Raw genomic sequence first — 21,898 nt, forward strand, 5'->3', positions numbered from 1 at the left:
CACGACTTTTTATTTTGCTTCAGGACTTGTTCCTATAAAATCGCCATTTCTTTTGCGTGTTGGTTGTACTAAAATTTGTGTATTAAAGTGTGGTTTTTTTTCTTTTCTGTTCTGGCGCTCTCTATGTCTTTTTTTAAAAATTTCGTTTGTTTCGCTGGATACCATATGAATTTCGATGGGATGAAAGATGATTTAGGAAAGAATTTATGACATTTTTGACGTTTTTGACATTTTTTGATATTTTTGATATTTAGAATGACACAGTGGATCGTAGAAACTATGGAGAATTCGTGGGGGCGCTAAATGCCACCGCAGCTTAGAGCTCCGCACCTCGCTTCTTCCCACCTCCTTTCCTTTTCCATCATCCTCAATCTAACCATGGCGGGCTTGTTCAAGAACATTTTTGGCGCCCAGCCATCCGGCGCTGCCAATTCTGACGATGGTAAGCTTCTTGACTTCTTTTCGCGCAATTGGCTCGAGACAATGGCTTAACATCGTTATCTTAGACTTCGCCGATTTCGTCGAGGCTGCGAGCCCATCGCCTGCCGCCATTGTCGCAGATACAACTGCCCCGGTTTTTGGTTCCACTGGTGTGAGCGCTACTCCTTACACAAAATGGTATCGGGTTTGGGAGCGGACCTCGCCTTCGGATTTCAAGCAGGAGGCTATGATCATGCCATTCATCCTGATTATCGTCCTGTTCCATCTCTGGGGCACGAGACACAATCGCAGCAAGGCCCGTGAGTGGGCCAAGGTCCATGTTCCCGCGCTGCAGAAGGAGTTTGCTGTGGTTGGCTTTGACGGTGTTCCTCGGTCAGCATCCGAAACTGAATCTATCACAGTGGAGGTCGCCGATCCCGAGACCAGCATCAAGGAGAAGGCGCCTAACGAGTTCACTACCTATGCGTCAGGTCGTCAGAATGTTGCTTTCGTAGATGTCAACCTGAAGATGCCTAAGCGCTACAACCCTATCACCTACTTGATGGAGTATGTCCTGAGCTTCTTTTTCGAGAGCTGGGAGGCTCCTTCTGAGAAGTACGAGGCCTTGTTGTACGCCTTCGACGGCAAGGAGAAGGATCTCGTCCCTGTCTTGGCTAAAGATACCAACCCATTGAAGGTGAACAACTCAACCTACGATGGTTTCATCTGGGCCATTGTCCACAAGAGCTATATGTCTAAGTTCCGCGTTGAGCGTTACGACGCATCCCTGGCTTACTCTAAGGACCACCCCAAGCTTCCATCCTGGGTCAGCGTATTGTCCGAGAATGCTGAAATCACTGAGACTCTTCTTACTCCGGAACTTATCAAGGCCATCGAACAGGCCGGTAACGATTTTGAGTTTTTGATCGCCACCGACCAGCCTGTTGACAAGCCCACCAAGTATGTTTTCCTCCTCAAATTATAGTCACTACTGCAGCAAATTTCCTAACATACATTCTTACAGAATCAACGAGACTATCCCCAAGAAGCGTATCCAGCTCTCCGTTAACCTCTCTCCCGCTGACGGTTACGCCTCAACCCTTCCCATTTTCAACCAGTTCCTGCGCTTCACCGACAAGCTTGTTGCTGCTGGCCACTTCCGCCCCGAGGTCATGCGCAAAGTTCGCAGCATCCGTGAGGATGAGATCAAGAAGCTGCGCCGAGTCGAAGAGGAGGAGAAGGCCGAGGAGCGCAAGCTCGCAGCAGAGAAGATCAAGAAGGATGAGCGTGAGCGCTTGCTCCGTGGTATGACTGCGGACGAGCAGCGGAAATTCCTTGAGCGCGAGAACCAGAAGGGTCAGCGCAAGCTGACGAAGAAGTCTACTCGTAAGGGTTAAATGCTTCATTCTCTCTTGTATGCGGACATCTGGGAATAACTCTACTTTCTTCTCTCTTCGTGTTTAGAAGCTTTTCTTAAGTCAAAATTGGAGAAGCCGAAATGCTCGAGGCGAATGTCTTACTCTTTATCTCTTTGTGATATACTCTTGTCCCCCAGATGATCTGTGTTGCCTAATTTATGTCGAATTGTTGGTGGCTTGCTTATGTTTTTGTTTAGCTGCTGCATCTATCGCCTAATAGCTACAGACTGAATTAGTGCTTTGGCTCTGACTTGGTCTCAATGATTTATTGAACATCTATCTCCCCTGTAGTAGTCCCTATATCGGAGTCGAAGGACATCCCACCCATGGCTATAGTGTAGTTGGCAGCAACTATATCCGTTCTTGCCTCCATCGAACATCTACACCCGACTTAACTTCCTTCCTTCGCTTTATTCAGACAATACCTAGATCCTCACTCATATCCAGTTATCCTAATTGCACACTCATTCAAAATGCACCTGCCTGTACCTACCTCAGTCTTTCTTTTGGGCACAGCATCACTGGAAGTCGCTATTCCTCAGCCCTGTACCTCCCAGTCCATCCTTCAAGAGTCCGTCAACGTGACTCAGCTTTCCAAAGTCCCATTTGGATCCGTGATCAACCACTGCACAGTTTCCGGAACAATTGCCCTCACCTTCGACGACGGGCCGTGGATATACACAGCCCAGATGCTAGACTTGCTGGCTGAGCACGGTGCACACGCAACCTTCTTCCTCAACGGTGCCAACAGAGGTCACATCGACGCATATCCAGACCTGGTCAAGCGAGCTCTGAATGAAGGGCACCAGCTCGGCTCTCATACGTACAAATACCCTCCACATATTAAAATGGGATGAAGACTAAAAACAAACTCCAGATGGAGCCATCCATACCTCCCAAACCTCTCCAAAAAAGAAATAGCATCCCAAATGACCGACCTTGAATCTTCATTCGAGCGCATAATCGGTCGCTCCCCAACCTACATGCGCGCCCCTTACCTCCTAACCAACAATGTTGTCCTGTCCACACTGAACGACTTGGGGTACCACGTTATCGGCACGAGCATCGACACTAAGGACTTTGAGAATGATCGTCCTGATACAAACTGGCGCAGTTATGAGAAGTTTTTGGCTGAGTTGAACGCTGGTGGGAATATCGTCCTCGCCCATGATACTTACCGGACTACTGTTGAGCTGCTTATGTATAATATGCTGGACGCTATTGAGGTGCGTGGGCTTACTAGTAAGTTTTTGCCAGTTGTAAGTTTTAGGGGCCGGTGCTGATGTTTTTAGCTGTTACTGTTGGTGAGTGTCTAGGTGACCCTCCTGCATTGTGGTATCGTGAATCGCGGTAAATTATTATTCAGTGGTTTGTTTCTGTTTGGTAAGGGTGTTTCTTTTGTTATGAGGCTTTTTATCTTTCTTACTTAGACTATCTCCATGCAAATATGGAATAGCTCTGCTATCAAATTCTTCCAAGGTTGCATAAGTAACAAAGCTCAAATACTAAGTGAGCCTTCAAGTGTTGAATCTGTAGTACTCCTAACGAATGTAAACAGTGACATCAAATGATAGACCTGAAAACATAGATATCATTCGAGAACAAAAATTGGATCAATCAATTGATCCAATCAATATCTATCCCCTCGTATACAAAAGAATTTCTTCTAACCTTTGACTGACTGTCTTCAGGATCTAAGAAGTGGTCTGATGCTACACTCTGATGATATTCCTAGCTATAATTATTTATATAGGAGTGCCCGACTCTGAAAGAGAGGATGAAGTATTGGCAGCAAGATTCAAAGCCATTCATTCCATTTACCTCCAAATTTTATGCTATTCCTATCACTTTCAGCAAATCAAGCGATTCTTCCATGTTTTTGACACTGATCCTAAGGCTGCTATTAGTGAGGATTTACAACTATCTAAAGCCAACCTTAGAAGTCAAACATGGTGGTATAAGATAGAACCTTTTACTTCTAAAACTCGTGTTACATGTCTTGAATATTGGGAACCCTTAAATGTTGTCGCTACCTATTCACTATAGCTGACCAAGGATATATATTGTATTAGATTTGAGCGAGTTACAGAAGCCTCTTGTGGAGGTTGATAGGCTTGAGGATTTAACCTTCAAAAGCTTCAAGATCTCGCTTCCCAGAGGCCCTAAATGCACTAAAAGAGTCAAAAAAGTCATCAATACGAGAAATGACCTTTATACAACTTCTGTGGACTCTGTCCTCCACATAGAGTGGTATGATAATAATGTTGTTAAACCTATGGATCGGATTCCACATCTTCGAAAACGACCAGCAAAAACATCTACTAGCGCGAATATCGTGCGTGAGCCATTTAGAGATTCAGATTCAGATTCATCTCAAAAGGAGCTGCTTATCCCTCGAATATTTAATGATGATAATCACCAAATGGGAGCTGTTCATCGCGCGAATCAGCTCTGTGCAAGCTACGAGACGTGTAGAAATTGCTTACGCTCTTGGTGGCCAATATTTTATTGGATTCTTGATGTATCTATTGTTAATTCGCATTATATTGCAAAATATCCTATGAAAGATAGGGTCTATAGTAATTGACGTTTAGTCAATTCCGAATAGCTCTTTATGAAGAGCTATTCTAGCAAATATCAGAGGGATCTGAAGAGGCAAAAGCTCATAAGCTTAAGAAGAAGGGTAAAAGGTGCTAGAAGAGGAGAAACGAACCCAAACTGTTGTTAGAGTTGGTGAGATTAAGGTTCTGTCGATTTTTGCCAAGGGACTAAACAGGATATATTTATAAAAAGGGGTTATCATAATGCCGATCTCACATGTGCGAGCGCACAGACGAATATATACAAAGACGAAAGCGCGTCAGACCTGCGAACGGTTACACAAGAGGGTATATATCGCTTACTGCTTGCCGTAGAACTTGACACGCTCCTCGACAGGCTTCTGGGTCTTCTCACCAGCAGCGCCCTCGGGGTTACCGAAGACAAGCTGGGCAATGAGACGCCAGTCAGCGGGGATAGACCACTTCTCAGCGAAGCCGTTGGTGCTGTTGTAGTGCTGCAGGTTTGCGCCGAAGCCGAGGGACTCGAGGCCAGACCAGACTGTTACGAACATGTTAATATGTGATCTTGATTAAGGGGAGAACTCGGCTTTAGGTGGTAGGAATGTGATAAATAGTTGTAACGTACGGAAGTACTGGTGCATGGCGTTAGAGTGGTCGGCCCAGATGGGGAATGAGTCGGCGAAAGCGGGGAACTTGTCTTGGAAGCCCTTGATGTGGGCAGGGTCCTCGAAGAAGAGGACCTAAAGGGTATTAGTATAAAGTCAATGGATACGGGGACCGCACGCGAGGTGAGATCTTACAGTGCCGAAAGCAGCCTTGAAGCCGTTCAGCTTGCCGTGGAAGCCCTCAGGGAAGGTGTCCAGAGCCAACTGCCAGAAAGCCTCGTGCTCTTCACGCAGCAAGACAACGAGACGGGTGGACTGGGTGTTGAACGAGCTGGGGACGTTCAGGATGGCAGTGTTAACGAGCTCCTCGATCTTGGCATCGTCAACAGGGCTGGTCTTGCCAAGCTGGTAGATGGTACGGCGGCCCTGGGCGGCGGCGATGAGGCCTTGGGTAGACATTTTGGATTGAGAGGAAGGGGATTTGGGAGAGGATGAGAATTGATGGAGGGGGAATGGAGATACAGGCGGGGTGCGGACAGATAATAAAGTAGGGCCTGGTCTGTAAGTGGATCCTAGAGTACGGGGGCTACAGCGAAGGGTGGAAGCCGGTCGAAGAGCGCGATACGCCATCTTCGTCAATGTTTGAAATCCTTTGATGCTGGTACACTGCGGTCGAAATGGAGATATAATTGGTTGAATTGGTTTGACTTGGTTTGTTTGGAAGGTTTGCATGTGTTTTATCGCAAATCGGCCTTATATTTTGCGCGATTATAAATCCTTAATTCCGCTATTTGATGGATATTTATCATCAATGACAAACCAGAATTATTTACGAAGCTTTTGTCTCCACATGCCCCACGTGTTCTCCAGAGCCGCTGGCAGCAGGGGTCAACCAGGTACCCTTCACATGAGTTCTGACTTTTTCGAGTCTCCGGGGCTTTCGATCAATAGTACGCTACAACGTTGAGCATTTCATGATCTCGAAATAGATTCAACTAGGAAAACAAACCTCAACATATTCGGATTCTTCTTTCTGTCTGATGATTGCCCGTCGTGATGACGTGCATTTAAAGAAAGTCGAATTGCTTTAAGCAGAAGTTGACGAAAATGATAAGAGTTTATCTCGCCCTCTGGCCAATAGGTCCATAAAATATCTCACCGTAGACCCTGATCTGTATGGAGTATAATGAAGAACATATAGATATGTGCTTTGGACCCCACTACCTGCTGGGGAGTGATTAAAAACGAAGTGGATTGCAACCCCATTTCGCCCATTTATGAAGTCAAATTCCCCCTGTTTGATGATGCGATTGTGGTTAAATCCGCTCGTTTTGACTGGGAGATCCTATATATAGAGAAAGTGAGACCTCAGCTTGCCAATGGATCGAGGGCCATGATATCTGTCCCCGATTCCTTGGCCATATAAAAGAAGATAGCCGTGTGATCGGATTATTGATGGAACGCATTAAGAATGCAAGGCGTGCTGGCACCCGGAACCTACAGCTCTGTCGGAAGGTATTATCTCGATTACATCGCCTGAGGATATTAAACGCGGAGATACAGACCAATTCAATGTTTACATATCGGAACGGTGACGTTCTTACGGTGCATATGCAACTAGTATTCTTGATGGAATAGATCTAGGTGCGTCGATGCGAAGTTGTAAGAGGTGTGTTATTCAATCTTATCCTCGCTGTAACTAAATAGACAAAACTCGCTAGATTCACTTCATGTCGAACCAACAGCATCGGAACCATTGGTCCTGTGCCCCACTTTGGTCTAGTGGTATCGACATTACAGGAAAGAAATTACTTCAAAACAAATATTTTTTTTTGATATCTGACTCATGCACTTGGATTTTCCCAAGATTGATAGTGAACCAGCCTCACAGGGCCAAAGTGCCTCAGTGCAGGAATACTAAATAACGGATTACTTGATGCTTGGATTTTCTTCAACATTTAAAGTTTCATCAAGAATGGGCTTGGTATCTGTTTGATCATTGTTGAGCCTCTGGAAGTCTCAGAAAATTTGATGTTTCCTTTGCTTCGAATTGCATTGTTTTGCATTGTGCACACCTGCATATGGTAGAAGAGAAAAACAGGCTTCCCCAAATGACACAAAGCTCATTGTGTCTCTGTTCCACTACTTGGTCAGCTTTTGGCCCTCGGGACCTCAGCTGCATATCATAAACCTTTGCTTCCCAATGTGCCATTTGTGCATAGCTATCAGACTCGTCCAATCCATATAGGGTAAGTCTCGCAACTTGTCTAGCCAGCATTCGCATCAATATGATATCGTCCCATTCAACTAGAATTTGCATATTGAGCTTGTTTTTCAGCGAACACATTTCTTTGCGGATGTTTTGGGTGCGAATTTGAAAGCAAAGGCCTACTTCTACCACTCTTAGATCGATAAGCCATCTAGCATCATCTAGATCTTCCGCTCGGCGGTCGAGCCAGTTTGCAATTGATATTGGGCTCCATAGTCGTTTATCTCCTCGAGCCCAAACATCAAGTTGCTTGACCCATTTAGCCCGAGCCTCCATGAAAATTTCCGGGGTTTCCATTGTTATGCGACTGTTCAATTTTGACTTTGCTTAATATCTTGTAATAATTTGCGTCAAGTCTCGATGTGCCCCTATAGGTGGGAACCATTAATAGATTTATACTTGACTTGGTGGATAAGAGTATAGGTCTTGCAATACCAGAGCCTATTTGAACAATGGAATCAATAGTTTAGATAATGATCTTTGTTGGAGTGAGAAATCTTTACAAAGATTCTTTTGAGCTATTTTTTGATTCTTTCGAGCCCATTTGAAGTCTTTGATCTATTTATTAAAAAAATATAATCAAGTCTTCCAAGGTATCAAGTAAAACAATGAAATTGTATGAACGTGATACCTTATTACTTATCAGACACTCAGAGATCATTACCATCAAGATTGTCATCGTCAGTCGCGGCGAGTAAGATTGTGCTGCTCATCTATAAACTCTGGGTAGGTCTTTATACAGACTGATCTGGTGATCTACCTATCAATGTATCAAAGTCCATAAGCTTAATTAGTAGAAGGAAGCGTTTCAAGGAACCGCGGAATCCTGTAAGGTTGGAGGGCTCAAATTTTTCCAGCCTTCGGGTCTTCATTTTGGTCTTTAGAATTAAATCTAAGTTTTATTCATCTAATCTTTCCCTTCAGGACCGACAATCACCCCTTCAGTCTCGAGATTGCTGCTGCTTGCTTGGTCCTCCACATCAAACGTGTCAAGTTGGGCCATATTGCCGAAAACCGCAATGGTTGTGAATGGGATAGTGAAACCCCATAGTGCAAATCCCAGTATCATCTGGTTCAAGTTGCCCCAGTTGGTTGTGCCAACCGCGTAGGCTATTGTGCTGCCTATAGACTCCCATGATCTCAGGATTCCGGTTGTTCTCGCGACATCGCCGTCTGCCTGTGCTCCCTTGATCTCAGCCATCAACCAGTAGATGTATGTCTGCAGCATCTCGTAGAAGAACCGGAACATTATATAGACAGTAAAAGCTGAGTTGAAGAAGTTACCGTCGCCCAGGTCGAGAGAGGGTGTTTCGGTCATTTTGGATAGTTTTGTCTCAGTCGCGGCATTCCATGACCAAGAGGCCGTGACGAAGACTAGAACGACTACCCACACAATCTTAGACCTGGTTCGTTTAGAGAAATACTTCAGATCCAGGATGATGCCAGTTGAGATGTTTGCTGCGGCGCCAACTACAGCTGTGAGGAAGGATGCAAGGGCTCTGGAGCGAACAGTGAAGTATGCTATTTTCTGTCAGCAACATTCATTAGTGATGAAGGGATTGAGAAGCCATACTTGTAAGATAGTTTGACTGATAGGTTTGACCAAACTGTCCAGCGAGGAAGATCGGGATCAGAAGAAGCATATTTTTATTCTTAAGCTGCTTCCAGATGGCACGAGCCTCAATAGAGAAATTTGTCTTCTTCATATAAGGGATTTTGGTGCCATCACTTCTGATAACTTTTTGTGGCTGGGACAAGAGAAGTGCGAATGGGGCTCCAAGGGCTGAGATAGCAACAAGTCCAAGGTATGTTTTGTATGTGACCTTGCCGGTGTGTGCGATGTTGATGTTAAGAGCGAGGGATATAGCTCCTCCAACAAGAGGTCCCATTTGTCGAATACCCATCCAAATTCCAACGTACCTATGGGATGACTGTCAGCGGAAAGAAGCTAATTATATGGTTCATATGTCAACTCACTTTCCTCTTTTCTCTTCTTCTGGGTATCCAACCGCAATGGCGGCCTCACTGGCCCATAGAAGAGACGCCCCAATTCCACAAAGAGCAGCAGCAAGCAGAAGAAACCATTCATTGTTATAACGGTTGTTGCAGTAGAGACCAGCTGCATAAGGAGTATAAAATGCAGCTCCAATGAACAAGGTCCATTTTGCAGTGATCTTGTTTGTGACACCACCGGCAAGAAAGCAACCCACAGACATGAGTCCATAAGTCAAGGCATTGGCGGCATTGTTTAGTTGGGGCTACTCGATATGTTAGCGGTACTTATTCAAGGTCTCAAATTCTAGAAGCCGACTTACACTAGCATTACCTCCTGCTCCAAGATTGTTGAGAGCAGTCCAAATTCCAGGTTCGCAAAATGCTACCAGTCCAACAACAATAATCTGGAACAAACATGACCGGTAGATATGAGCCATACGTTCAAAAGCCATGTTGGGCGTGAGAGTTCTGGTGTGGAAAGCTCTAGGCCTGCTGCTGCTTCTCCTGAATAGCAACAAGTTTGGCTGCATCTGCCATTTTTATTGTCTTGATAAGAGAGCACGTCAGGGCTCATCATAATCGCGATATCTCGATGTCATGGCTCTTTCCTGTATGTAGACGGCAGAGCCCCACTGTAGTGCGCACTACGTGCACGGAGTAGATCCGAGATGCATCATGGATTGGTATGTTAATATCTGCCCTGAGTCGGCCGATAGAGGTGAATCATACCCAATTCAAGCTTACATGTTGAAAATGCATTGAGTTGCCCCATATGGCTTTAAATCATACTAGTATTAGAAAACATATCAATACCTTGGATATAACGCTAAAGCACAGGAGAAAAGAATATCCGAAATAGTACCCAATGAAATATTCATTTCATCACCTTGAGCCCGCCAAAATACAGTCTTTTACTTCAATACAAACACACTGATACTGATTTAGTTAGTGTACTGGTAGGGGCCCGTGTGGCGCTTATTCAATGTATACCCACCTTATCTTTCCAAACTTAGCGTAGGATCTTGCCCTATGAACAACCGGTTCACAAGCACGTAATGCTCCACTTGTATGGTATATACTTGGCCAGGTTAGCCTCCGATATTGTATCGGTGAGAGAGCTCCTTCAGGCTAAATGCCGCTCAAAAAAGTCATTTTGCTTTGCATGATTCAACGGCTTTATAAGAATACTAGGTGCTACTTAGGTACTGCTACTAACTTGTATTTCCAAGACTATTATATCAGTCTGACTACAATGGACCACCTAGTGAATGGTCACCGGTATCAATCATATTATGCTACCTACACCAGGTGTATCAAGCACCTGCACAAACCTCGCGTTCTATGGACTTAGGTAGGTCACTCGTAATATCAACCGAGCATATAGCCCGACTATGATAATCCCGGAACCTTCTACGGTTGAAACATTCAGTATATTCAGTATCAAGTTCAATATCAAGACGCCCTTTAGTGAACATTTGAATTGACTTTGGGAAACTAAGGATCTAACTACGTAGACTTTTTCCACTGGAATTAAATTAAGAATTTATTGACCTTGGAAACTTTGAACACTATCTAAATTATAGCATCCATTAATTGATCGACATTCATGCCATGAATGACACCATATTCCTCAAACAAGATTATTACATAATACTATCTTTGATCGAAGTCTCACCAGACATGTTTCTGACAGGTATTCTGTTAGTTCTATGTGGCAATATTGCTCTGATTCATAGCGGTAGAGTGGCAGTACTGTTGATCAAAATCAGACCAAATGGCTATTTTCGGCAGAATAGATGCTTATAGCATCTATTCTGCCGGAGATTGCCGTATTCAGTCTGATTTAAGTGGCGGACATCAGATGATTTGATTTCATCCCATGTGTGCCTTTTAGTAAGCTGGCTAATCTCCAGGTTGGCGGCTTCTCTGAATGCATCTGCATGGTGATGACTCAGCATTTGGTCCCAAGTATTAGGGGGATGCGGTAAGGAAGAGACTAAAGGCGGTCTGGTAGAAGCGGCAGAAAATGTGCACATGACACAGATATCGATCAGCACCATAAAGTCAGGTGACTCACCGCATTTGGCGGTGACATCTTCTGCCGGTATTTCAAAGCGGTCAAGAGTGGAATTAGACGAAACATCAGTCAGAGTCATAGTCAGAGTAAGCAAATATTAGATCAAACAGGGCAAACATATGCATGTAGGCCAGGGATCCCGAGGTGACGGTGAGGTCTCCAATATCATGGAGCATTTCAAATTTGTTCCATAATCCAGAACCCTGGCCATCTGAGAACTTATCGATATCCTTGGAAGGTTATGCTCGTCACTGACTCCTTCAATAATGTTTAATGAGAGCGGAATAGTATGAAACAGTAAAGAGCTATACAATTTATATTATACCATATGGCGGCACACCAGGGACTGATCGAGTCTACAGCATATTCCGAGGTTAGAAGGTACTGTTTTGATTTGCAGGAGTATTTGAAACTTCTTCCATCGAGATCTTATCGTAAATGACTCCGGTTCATCATCGGCTGTTCTGATACCATTCATGAACAAAATTTGCAATGAAATGGCCAATTCATATATAAATTCAAATATTGTCAAATGGATGGAATACGACTGATGTAGCCTTGGTTATTGATGACGCTGTGTCCGCTTTTCGTTGAATTCGTTTCGATAGCGCTTGAAGTGAAACAAAGGGCCTCATGCTACTCACCAACCGTGAGTTGCTGGAATTATCCCGTTCTGCGCAAATCAAGTCGGTCTCGGCTTCCTCAAAACGAATCATACCATCTTCGTCAGGATCGAGTATTCCTGGTGCCTCATCCAGCGCTCTTTGCTGGAGCTCTTGAGGATATTAACAGTTGTACAGACAACTTGCGTGTCTGGGACACCCAGAGCTTGTTCGCCAGCATTCATATGCTCCTCAACTTCTGAATTGAACGCGCATCCCATCAGATATCTATGGTGAAGTGTTCAGTCTTTCGTATCTGGCTCCATGGCCTGGCTTCTTTTGTAAGATGTCATTTATCTGCTCACAGGAAAACATCACTGTCTTCATACAGATGAAATGTAAACCCCTATCATGTTGGTTCTTGGTGGGTCTCATTATATAGCGAATGCTGCCGCAGTCTGCTGTAATTTCAACTGTCTTCTATTACGTTCTGAGCTTTCGATCAAATGAAAGAGAAAGATGAGGGAGCGTTATGTAAAACTAAAGTGAACGTGCGTCTATGCTAATATTCAGGGTATAGTGTTAGCTTTCTTGTGTCTGATTTCATGACCTGATTGGGGCCCAAGAGACTGTACTCCAGGACTCAGTATGGACTTTTTTGCATAACAATTAACTTCAGTCCCCCATGCGAGATGGTAACCAATTTCGATCTCGCACCCGTCTGAGGGACAGGGTTTGTCCTATTAGGGGGCTTGAATCCTTTTTCCATGCAAGGTATAGTTTTACTGGATTGATTTTTCAATATTGTCATAGATTTATCGATTCTGAGAATCGCAATTTGAAGACATGGCTCATTAATATTCGATACTATTCTCAAACTGGATACCATCAAGATCCTCATTGATAGGCTTTATGCTCAGGTTGGGTAGCATGACGCAAGAGAGACTACCTAAATAAAGGTGACGTGTGTACTGGTAGCGAAAAAGTTGTAGGGCTGAAGACCATCGTGCTCTCTTAACGTTGCCAAATATATTGGTTATTTTGGAGTTGAAGAATTTCTTTCACTTTGGCATCAACAGAACTGAATATCACCTGGGTATGCTAAGAAAGGGTAAGACAATTTTCCCTATCCATCAGTGGGTGTTCATCCATCAATTAATATTCCGAAATATCCAAGGATATTTAGATGGAACCTTGGATTAAACATTGAAAGAATCTACCAAACTGCCTCTTTATATACCAGTTTCAGCAACTGTTGATATTAGCTGAAAAACACTTAATGAGATAATCTTATCGTATTAGGTGGTGCCCGCAGGAAAATATAACCCAAAATTCAAGTTCTATTCCAAATAACCTTGGAAGGAGCTTGCTGCGGTATGACTGCAAAGCCAGCAGGGGTCAATAAGCAATCAAGAGTACCCAGGTGACTCCTAGGGTACACTTGTGAGAAATTGATCTCAGGAATAAAAAGCTCACAGATGGAATACTGAATAAAGCAGAAATAATTCCGGTCATGTGCTTAACCAGGCCGATACTATCTTCAAACGTTTACACTTTTCAGTAAGAACTAAATAGATCTAAGGTTGATGTGGCATCATCACCTCTGAGATTTCTCCAAGTGATATATAGTGAGGATGGAAACGGCTTTTGATAATCTATGTGATGGAACGCTCACAGCCTCCTCCTCCTCCTCCTACATCACGCTCTGCTGCGCCTGAAGCATAGATTGTGCTGCACAGATGCAAGGTCTTGACAAAGTGGTTATCATGAGTGATGAGGACTTCTGACTTCATATCATATGGATCATATAATATATTATATATGCTTTCTTTGCATATAGTATTCTTCACTTCCAAGGTATAGTGAATGGACAGAGCCCTAAGCTAGTGGGTTTCCGTGAGGTCTTTTCTCTGTTGATTGTGCCCCGCTCTCAAGTGCTGACTCATGACTTACCCTAAGCAGCAAGAGGAAAAGCTCTTTAAAAAACTATCACACTCGAACTTTCGACTAAGAATCCTCCATTTTCAATTTTCCAGAAATGGTGCCTAAAGTTGGGGTTGGAGTGTTTGTACTCAATGCCGCGGGCCAGTTCATACTAGGCAAACGCAAGGGAAGCATTGGCGCAGGTATCCTATCACATGGGCATAAAATATTGGCCAACCGCTTACGCACCCTTCGACAGATACATGGGCCTTAGCAGGAGGTAACCTTGAATTTGGGGAATCCTTCCAGACTTGTGCAAAAAGAGAAGTCTTCGAAGAAACAGGTCTTCAGATCCACAATTTAAAATTCTTAACTGCTACGAATCATGTTATGGCCGATAAACATTACGTTACTGTGTTTATGGTAGGTGTCGTTAGTGACCCTAATACTCAGCCACAGGTATGTTGATTTTCTTTCTCTTCTGACCTTTTGAGAGATACCTAGGTACCCAGCCATAGAGCTAATAGTCTAAGATTATGGAGCCAGAAAAATGTACTGCGTGGGAGTGGATAACATGGGATGAGCTTCGGGCTGAAGGAGAGGCTCAGATGAGTTCGAGCAATCACAAAGGGCGAGTCCTCTTTGAGCCTCTTATAAATCTATTTCAACAGCGCCCTGATCTGAGGGTATAAACTATGAATATGCTAGACCGGTTTCTTTGCTTCTGAGATTCAACCATCAGGTTCATATCAATATATCAGTATCCACAAAATCCTAGTCAAAAGAGAGCAAAAGAATCTCATATTGAGCTTACGTGGTCATTTGAAGTGAATTCTAAATTGATAAGTTATTATTAGTTCTGGAGTGTACATACGCTCTGGGTTTGACTGATGTTAGAACCAGAGTACCAGGCACCGTCGATTAATTGAAATTCAATATCTCGCCAATACTTCGCCTTACCACCCGCGCCAGTTTTAAGGTCAAGGTCGCCAAGACGGATTTCGATGGAGGAACTCTCATCGCGAGGAATCTGCTCAGAGAGTCAACTATTTAGGTTCAAGATCGAATAGCAGTGAAGTTTCGCCATATCGCAAAAGAGACACCTACTTTGATATACATGGTGCAGTCGCGGAGGGTCATATCAAGGCACGTCGCTCGAGATAAGGGCGAAGGTCCAAGCATCCCAACTCTCGCCCAGGATTTTTGTTGCGATTGGAGCTTCTGAAGAGTGGGATTTCGATATAGGATACGAGCTAGCCGGGCTCGATCATGAGACCCTTTGATCAAAGCAGTCGCGCGTAAGACGTTTTCAAATCGCTCGGATACAAGATCTAGCGGACAGAAAGAGCACTGCTCTTTTAATCCCACTCTCCGTGCGTCGTGGTTTTTCATTTCGCGCAAAGCACATGTTCGACATCGATGTGCCGATGTCGGTGCCGTGGGTGACTGAGTCAGCCATTTTGGCTTGAATTCTGCTAATATTGCTCCCGGATCGTCAAATGTCGTCATATCGGTTATAAGCAGGCCAAATGGCTCATGAAGGCAGAGATATCCGCCATGACGCTTTTTTGGCCGCTGGCCATTCAGCTCAGAAATGTGAAGTTGTTCATTACAGCGTTGAATGAGACCCTCGGGAAGTCTAATGAGGTTTTGGTCGACCAACTCCTCGGGCTTAAATAGCGGTCGGACGGTGGTATCGAAGTTGTTGACAATTTCTTTATAGGAGATATCTGCCGCGGTTTCTTTTCTGAGACGGAGCAATTTTCCTTTGAACAAACTCGGCACTGTAGCGTGATCGATGCTATCGATGGTAACTGGCCCCAGTGACCATCTGGGGTCCTTCTTGACGGCCAATGCAGACTTCACCGGCGTTGCGACAAAGCGGTAGATCACATTTGCTCCACCTTCTGCCAAGTAAAGTAGTTGAACCCCGGGTGGGAGTTCCAAGAGGCTGGGCTTTGTCATTCGGGGGTGAGTAAGGGAAGATTGAGGTCGAGGGAATACTTGATCATGACTTGAGTCAACAGGAGAAACGGCGGTTGATATCTAGTAGAGATCGAATAGTCGGTGAATGAATAGGTACAGTATAAACCTTGTTTGAGGCCGCATGGGAGTCACGAGAGACTACTCCGTAAGATTGTGCATGAAGTAGGTCGATGATTGGGGCTGTCCAATAGCTAGATTGAGTAAAGAGGGGAGTCGGATGGAATCTGGAACGTGTTTCAAGTGGCAATTTATGCCATTCTAGCCTAATCTGGCAGTTGGCAGTGCTGAAGGGGATAGAAACGGAGATGTACGGAATAAGTGGGTAAAGTGAAGCAAGAAGTCCGGTCCACCAGACTGCCGCTTTGACGGGATAAAAAAGAGAGAAGAGATCGCAGTTAAAGATAGATCGGAAGGAAGCTGGAGGAGTTTGGACGGGATGACGTGCAGGGGTTAGTGGCTTCTGTGGGGAGTCTATCCTTGGAGTCGATCATCGATCTGTTCTTTAACTTCTCTTCTTCATTTCATAGATAAATACTGAATATGCGACCGGCAGTCCACATTTATTAATCGGATATATCAGCCGTGTAGAATTGGCCTGTCATAATGATGCACGTCGGAAATCGATCAGTTTGTTCTTCTGCATGAGCGGAAGAACATTCTATACCTAGAAAGGGTAGAGAGGTACAGATGTACAGATGTATGGTCGCACTAGCTACCCTCTAGGTAGAGTCGGATCGAACGAAGGTAGATCCAATACTAGAACTATTCTGGTTACGCACATTGCCTACCTACTTAGTACATATTTACATGTTGTTACTATTACCTAGTGGTACCTACGTAGTTAGCGCACACAGCTCTCCTCTCCCCACTTCCCCTTTTCATATAAATACTAAGAAAGACCCAGAATCACATCTCACCACCTTCAACCCTTTTTCTTCTGCTTAGTCACTCTGAATAGCCAATCACAATGTCAGAATCAGTCCCCATATCAGCCTCTCTTCCAACTCCCACTCATTGTGTGGCTGACTTTTGTCTGATTCCGGTAAGGCTGACCTACATATGTAGCTGATTTGATTATTACATGACTCACAGACCTTAGATTGGCACTGGTTCAGCCTCAGTGTCTGCTCAGGTAGCTGAAGTCCAGAGATTCATCGAACAGTCTGGCTTGAAGTATTCTATGCATTCTGCTGGAACAACTCTTGGTACCTATCCTCATCCTCATCCTTATTCTTTCACTTCATCTCTCATGCAACAAACTTGAAACTCTTCTCCCTCTCCTGTTACACTCCTTGTCCCTGCATTGTATGACATTGGTCTTGGCGTTACTAATGACTATAATAGAGGGGTCTTGGGACCGAGTACACCAGGTTATCGGACAGACCCATACTTATCTCCACCAGCAGGGAGTTGTGCGGATTCAGTCTGATATTCGCAGTGGATCGAGGTAAATGTTTATTCGTGTCTTGAGAGGTTGATATTAATATCTTCTTAGGGTGGATAAGCAGCAAGGGTTTGAAGACAAGGTGAACAAAGTGCGAGAGTTGCTTAGCAAAGACCAGTAAAATTATCATTTCAACTGGGAAGGTCGACTGATATCCAGGTGCTTACGTATTATTCCGAGGCTTGATATTTAATATTCTCTGCTGATCTAAGGGTTCAAGTACATAAGATTCAAGACTTTGGACATTCGATTGTATCTTATTGAAGTAATACTATATAAATAGCCCGAACCCCAGGGGTGAAAAAACCCAAAACACCAATCATTCGGCATGGCAATTGCAATCATGCTTCACAGACATATACGCATCATATCATATCTATGCTAGACCGAAAGAAGTCTGAGAATAGTAGAACGCTGCAAATAAAATAAAAAAGATAAAAGATCATCTCAAATTAATACCTCCTCCAAGAATGTTACCCCAATTTCCACCGACCCAGATCCAATTACCCATAGTTGGGGTTGAACCGGACCTAGCCGACTCAGCAAGCTGGACAAGACTCTTGAAAACACCGTTGATGGTGGAACCGCCGCTGGTAGAGGTCGATGAAGAAGTCGAAACAGAAGTGCGGCCCACTGCATTCGTAACATTATTGAGGTTGTCAATTGTATCGATAGCCGGTCCACTGTTGAAAAAGTCCACAAGGATGAAAGTCGGCTGCCGGCCATTGTACTCCTTTTTGCATTTTGTTGCTGTGCTTCCGAGATTACCCACTCCGCCTGAGGCCGCGTTGGTCACTGAGACGTAGCTGGTATTTGGGTACTCAACAGAAATGACAGCTAGGTCGTCGGAATATAGGAAGTGGTTCATGAACGGGAGTGAACTGCCAGATAGGGCGGAGGATAGTGAGGTGTCGCTGGGACGGTCGGGGTTGCAGGTGAAGTTTGATGGCGAGGTTACGTCGTATGGTGTCTCCCAAACATAATCCCACTCGTTGAGTAGATATGGATAGCTTGTGCTGGTAGTCAGAGATGCTACAAATACCACAAGTCGCTTGTCATCGTCAATCATTGTTTGGAGAGTTGGCCATGAAGACGAGGTTGAGCTAGGTTCGTACGCGAGATCCGTGAGGTTGGCAGTGGTAAATTGGGTGTTAAGCTCCGCAGCAGTTGCACTATCTGAATTCACGAGGAGAATAGTGATCACTATTTGAAAACTTGGTTAGTATATTCAAGCTTCAAAATTGCGGTGAAGGCTGGTAGATGTACCTTCGTTAGGGTTTTTGTCCATCCAAGACTTGATCTCGGCCAACCAATCACTCAGTAGCCCTGCATCTAGATATGAACAGCTTGAATGACAGAGGTGCCATTCTGAGTTGCTTTTATGTACTTGGGCAGAGACTAGTCTGACACCTGCATCGAGCTGGGTGGGGGTATCGTAGTATCTGTCAACAAAGAAAAATATTAGATCGCGTTCAAACGGGGCTTAGAATTGAGCGCGTACTGATTACCAAACATAGAATTACTGGTGCTAGAGTCTTTCAAGAAGGGACTATTATGGGCTCCAAGATGAGTTATTTCACCATATGTTTTGGAGCAAAGGTCGGGACTGTTGTTGCAGGCAGTGCTGCGAACATTCAATGGGTTGGCCAGCACCACAGGCAACAAAGCAAGGAATGAAAAGGGTCGCATAGTGTAATATTTTCAAAAACAAAATAAAAACTTAAGTCACGCAAGTAGATCTGAAGGACAGATATAAACGAAGTCAAGAAGAAGAATGTTTATTGAATAGACAACGTCAGCGGGTCCAGGCCGCGTTGCCGTCTCAACTAAGAATAGATGTGGATCCAATATCGTCTTTTCATTGGATATCATTAAATCTTACTGGACCCTACTTCGCCTTAATATCAACTTACTTCTTGGTTTGATTACAATTACGACGACTGAGTTGCACAGCCTTCTAGCCAAGAAAAATTACATAAAATAAGAAAATATACTATTATTCTATGGGATTATCCTCGTCTAAGCGACAACTTGACTCGTGCGGATTGCCTCAGTGACTTCTTCGTGCGATAAGGGTGAAGCCACTTTTGCGGCCGGTCAAGCTCCCCTCTGGTATACAATGTCTCTCCCCAAGCCCGGTCAATATCCTGCATGATTTGGTGGAACTGGTATGGATTGTTTCGTCGTAGCATGCGATTCATACGACGTGCCGAGTGACCTATATTTCCAAATAATAGGGTCATCCGTTGTCGGGTCGATCGTTTGATTGAATTCATTGAGATTACAACGCCAGCTTGTTCCATCTCATGAAGGAGAAGATGACCACGAACCCATGGGACTAGGTTCTCGCCTGTGGTTGGGTGTGATATCATGGATTTGAATGCGCCTCGTCTAGTCACCCGTAAGAAGAATCCCCAAGCAATGATCGCCTTTTGCATCCCGGGGTTAAATATAGTCGCCAATATCCTGTCATCTCGCTGGACAGTTGAAGGCCTCGGGTTGAAATCAGTGCTGAGAGTGTAGTGATGGGCTAGCCAGAGACAGCATTCTCTCAGCTCATCCCAGTAATGACACATTCCCAAGCGCCTCAATAACTCTATCCAGAACTTTGCGCTAACATAGCCTCCTGCGGAGACTACGCGTTGAAGAATCTTGAAGATGAACATCACTTCATCCCTCACTGCGTGGCCTATACCGGGGGGCGGTCGATTTCGTGGACGGCGAGGCGTCAGTATATATTCAGCCATATAATCCACACTATATGCACTTAATCCCCAGCCACGCAAGGTCAACTCATCCACGACCTTGAATGCAGCTTGGAGTTCCCCGGCGGCAATATGTTTGCGAAAGTGTATGTCAAACAAATCCGGTGCACGCGGAAAGAGTTCGGTTAGAGCGGCCAGGGCAATATTGTATTGGGGCCAATCCTGCGCCAAATAGTACGATATTAGAAGTGATTCCTGCATCTTCCAATCTTCGAGTACATCCGGATGCTGGTCGCTTTTTAGCAAGTCTGACAGTAAAAGTTCTCGACGCTGTGCTGCTAGTTTCCGGACCAGCCGCGAAAAGACACAGTCCTCGATAGATATGCAAGACTCTTCAAGAAGTTTGAGTTTGTTCAGAATGTCTTGCCCACCATGAGCTCTCAACGCCATTTCGCGTAGACTTTCCGGGCCAATCGAGTATACACGAAGCATCTTGAGCCCTCCGATCGCCAACTCAAAACTGAGGGCTCGAGTGGCGAACAGCCTGGCCCCAAGATCGCGTTTTGAAGGTTCCTTCGCAGCTCGTAGTGGTTTCGTCCTGCTTGGCCTGGGGAATCTTCTTTCAACATAACGCTGGAGCTCATGATATTCCATGCGACTCCCGTATTTTCTGATATGACGCAACAAGGGCAGTACTTGCTCAATTTTGAGTGGGTGGTCGTCGTACTTAATCAAAAACTTATGCATGAAGAAGGCCTCTCCTCCCCAACCCTGCTCCAGAGTCATTTTGATTACCTGGGCATAGATGCGTGGACGTCTGTTGCTGGAATCCCCAGAGAGATAGTAATAATTGAATCGGCAAAGGTCTCGGACAGTACGTAATAAGGTTGTCGGGAAGAATAGCGATCTGCCTGGACATAATTGACGCTTTTTGCCATTCAAATAGGCTGGCCAGATAGCTGGCCGAAGAATACGTACCATGCCATCAGGAAGGATGAGGTCAGCTTTCATTAGCTTCCGATGTTGTTCAATGGCCTCTTCCTTTAATCCTCGATCCAAGAGGCCGCCTACTATAGATTCATGCAGTTGCGGCCAGCATTCGACTCCAGAATTAGCCATATTGATAGCGTAATTCACCACCTCTTGCAGAACAGTATTGTCTTCTAACCCTAGCTCCACGAAGCTATTCCAAAGAAAGCCTGCGCGATCTCCAGTCGAAGGTAGCTGAACGCCCTCTACACGAAGAGTCAATCCCTTCCAAATCTCTGCTGTCCCCTTGTTGCCATAGTACCGTTGTCGAAACCGCAATACTTCTTCCCAAAGCTCAAAGTTATTTTTATACTCTGGACGGTCTACTAACCTCGTCCCGAGGTCGTTGGTGTGTCCAATATCTGATTCAAAGTTCAATCTTTCAAACTGGTTGCGTAACTCTTTTATTTGAAGATTTGATGGGTTTTCTGGGTTGGGTTTATTTGCGCGCTGGGAAAGATCCGGAACGTGGGACTCGGAAGGTTCGATTTCGTGAACAGACAACAATTCCAGGGGATACGAATCTTCTGTTTCATCATTGACTTGTATTTGGTCGCTCCTGTTGAGAAGTTTGTGTCTGTTCCATGGTGAATCTGTTCGTAGACGCGTGTATCGAGTCTCGAGCTGTTCGATGCCGGTTGAAGTGGATGCAAGATTGTCGAGAAGTGAGACGGCAGATGGCCTCTTCAATAGACGAAGAAGAGCCGGTCGCATCAGTTGGGTCCGTATAAAAGAAAAACGGCAACTTTTTGTCTACCATCCTTCTCTCTTGAATTTATATCTTGATTTATCAAGCGGCTTCACGCAAGAACCGACGCTTTACCCGTTTCGGGATATTATATAATCTTAGTAAGCTCCCGTCTG

General features: G+C 44.7%; 11 protein-coding genes across 11 annotated transcripts; 4 read left to right on the forward strand and 7 right to left on the reverse strand.

The window, feature by feature from the left end:
* Window positions 1-378: 378 nt before the first annotated feature.
* On the forward strand, window positions 379-1,817 carry N7495_004512 (CCDC47 family protein; the record flags this gene model as incomplete). Its single annotated transcript, XM_057207163.1, has 3 exons — window positions 379-442; window positions 507-1,380; window positions 1,445-1,817. The coding sequence occupies 3 exons, from the start codon at window positions 379-381 to the stop codon at window positions 1,815-1,817; spliced, it is 1,311 nt and encodes a 436-aa protein (XP_057064843.1).
* Window positions 1,818-2,311: 494 nt separating this feature from the next.
* Window positions 2,312-3,192, forward strand: N7495_004513 (chitin deacetylase; the record flags this gene model as incomplete). The annotated part of the gene is made up of 3 exons (XM_057207164.1): window positions 2,312-2,661; window positions 2,716-3,080; window positions 3,131-3,192. 3 exons carry the CDS (start codon window positions 2,312-2,314, stop codon window positions 3,190-3,192), a joined length of 777 nt encoding a protein of 258 aa, XP_057064844.1.
* A 1,545-nt stretch (window positions 3,193-4,737) lies between these two features.
* N7495_004514 (uncharacterized protein) lies at window positions 4,738-5,463 on the reverse strand (the record flags this gene model as incomplete). The annotated part of the gene is made up of 3 exons (XM_057207165.1): window positions 4,738-4,937; window positions 5,025-5,139; window positions 5,200-5,463. 3 exons carry the CDS (start codon window positions 5,461-5,463, stop codon window positions 4,738-4,740), a joined length of 579 nt encoding a protein of 192 aa, XP_057064845.1.
* A 1,537-nt stretch (window positions 5,464-7,000) lies between these two features.
* On the reverse strand, window positions 7,001-7,570 carry N7495_004515 (uncharacterized protein; the record flags this gene model as incomplete). Its single annotated transcript, XM_057207166.1, has 1 exon — window positions 7,001-7,570. The coding sequence occupies one exon, from the start codon at window positions 7,568-7,570 to the stop codon at window positions 7,001-7,003; it is 570 nt and encodes a 189-aa protein (XP_057064846.1).
* A 610-nt stretch (window positions 7,571-8,180) lies between these two features.
* Window positions 8,181-9,720, reverse strand: N7495_004516 (uncharacterized protein; the record flags this gene model as incomplete). Its single annotated transcript, XM_057207167.1, has 4 exons — window positions 8,181-8,794; window positions 8,847-9,193; window positions 9,251-9,531; window positions 9,589-9,720. 4 exons carry the CDS (start codon window positions 9,718-9,720, stop codon window positions 8,181-8,183), a joined length of 1,374 nt encoding a protein of 457 aa, XP_057064847.1.
* A 1,326-nt stretch (window positions 9,721-11,046) lies between these two features.
* On the reverse strand, window positions 11,047-11,424 carry N7495_004517 (uncharacterized protein; the record flags this gene model as incomplete). The annotated part of the gene is made up of 1 exon (XM_057207168.1): window positions 11,047-11,424. The coding sequence occupies one exon, from the start codon at window positions 11,422-11,424 to the stop codon at window positions 11,047-11,049; it is 378 nt and encodes a 125-aa protein (XP_057064848.1).
* Window positions 11,425-13,985: 2,561 nt separating this feature from the next.
* N7495_004518 (nucleotide triphosphate diphosphatase NUDT15) lies at window positions 13,986-14,562 on the forward strand (the record flags this gene model as incomplete). The annotated part of the gene is made up of 3 exons (XM_057207169.1): window positions 13,986-14,073; window positions 14,130-14,329; window positions 14,398-14,562. The coding sequence occupies 3 exons, from the start codon at window positions 13,986-13,988 to the stop codon at window positions 14,560-14,562; spliced, it is 453 nt and encodes a 150-aa protein (XP_057064849.1).
* Window positions 14,563-14,723: 161 nt separating this feature from the next.
* On the reverse strand, window positions 14,724-15,835 carry N7495_004519 (inositol-pentakisphosphate 2-kinase; the record flags this gene model as incomplete). The annotated part of the gene is made up of 2 exons (XM_057207170.1): window positions 14,724-14,900; window positions 14,978-15,835. The coding sequence occupies 2 exons, from the start codon at window positions 15,833-15,835 to the stop codon at window positions 14,724-14,726; spliced, it is 1,035 nt and encodes a 344-aa protein (XP_057064850.1).
* Window positions 15,836-16,823: 988 nt separating this feature from the next.
* On the forward strand, window positions 16,824-17,421 carry N7495_004520 (uncharacterized protein; the record flags this gene model as incomplete). Its single annotated transcript, XM_057207171.1, has 4 exons — window positions 16,824-16,898; window positions 16,956-17,061; window positions 17,201-17,303; window positions 17,352-17,421. The coding sequence occupies 4 exons, from the start codon at window positions 16,824-16,826 to the stop codon at window positions 17,419-17,421; spliced, it is 354 nt and encodes a 117-aa protein (XP_057064851.1).
* A 321-nt stretch (window positions 17,422-17,742) lies between these two features.
* Window positions 17,743-18,989, reverse strand: N7495_004521 (uncharacterized protein; the record flags this gene model as incomplete). The annotated part of the gene is made up of 3 exons (XM_057207172.1): window positions 17,743-18,503; window positions 18,567-18,742; window positions 18,802-18,989. 3 exons carry the CDS (start codon window positions 18,987-18,989, stop codon window positions 17,743-17,745), a joined length of 1,125 nt encoding a protein of 374 aa, XP_057064852.1.
* A 320-nt stretch (window positions 18,990-19,309) lies between these two features.
* Window positions 19,310-21,748, reverse strand: N7495_004522 (uncharacterized protein; the record flags this gene model as incomplete). The annotated part of the gene is made up of 1 exon (XM_057207173.1): window positions 19,310-21,748. The coding sequence occupies one exon, from the start codon at window positions 21,746-21,748 to the stop codon at window positions 19,310-19,312; it is 2,439 nt and encodes an 812-aa protein (XP_057064853.1).
* Window positions 21,749-21,898: the final 150 nt, after the last annotated feature.

Source organism: Penicillium taxi (genome assembly GCF_028828555.1).
Source record: "Penicillium taxi strain IBT 34144 chromosome Unknown utg000003l_segment0_segment0, whole genome shotgun sequence".
In the NCBI taxonomy this organism is placed as follows: domain Eukaryota; kingdom Fungi; phylum Ascomycota; class Eurotiomycetes; order Eurotiales; family Aspergillaceae; genus Penicillium; species Penicillium taxi.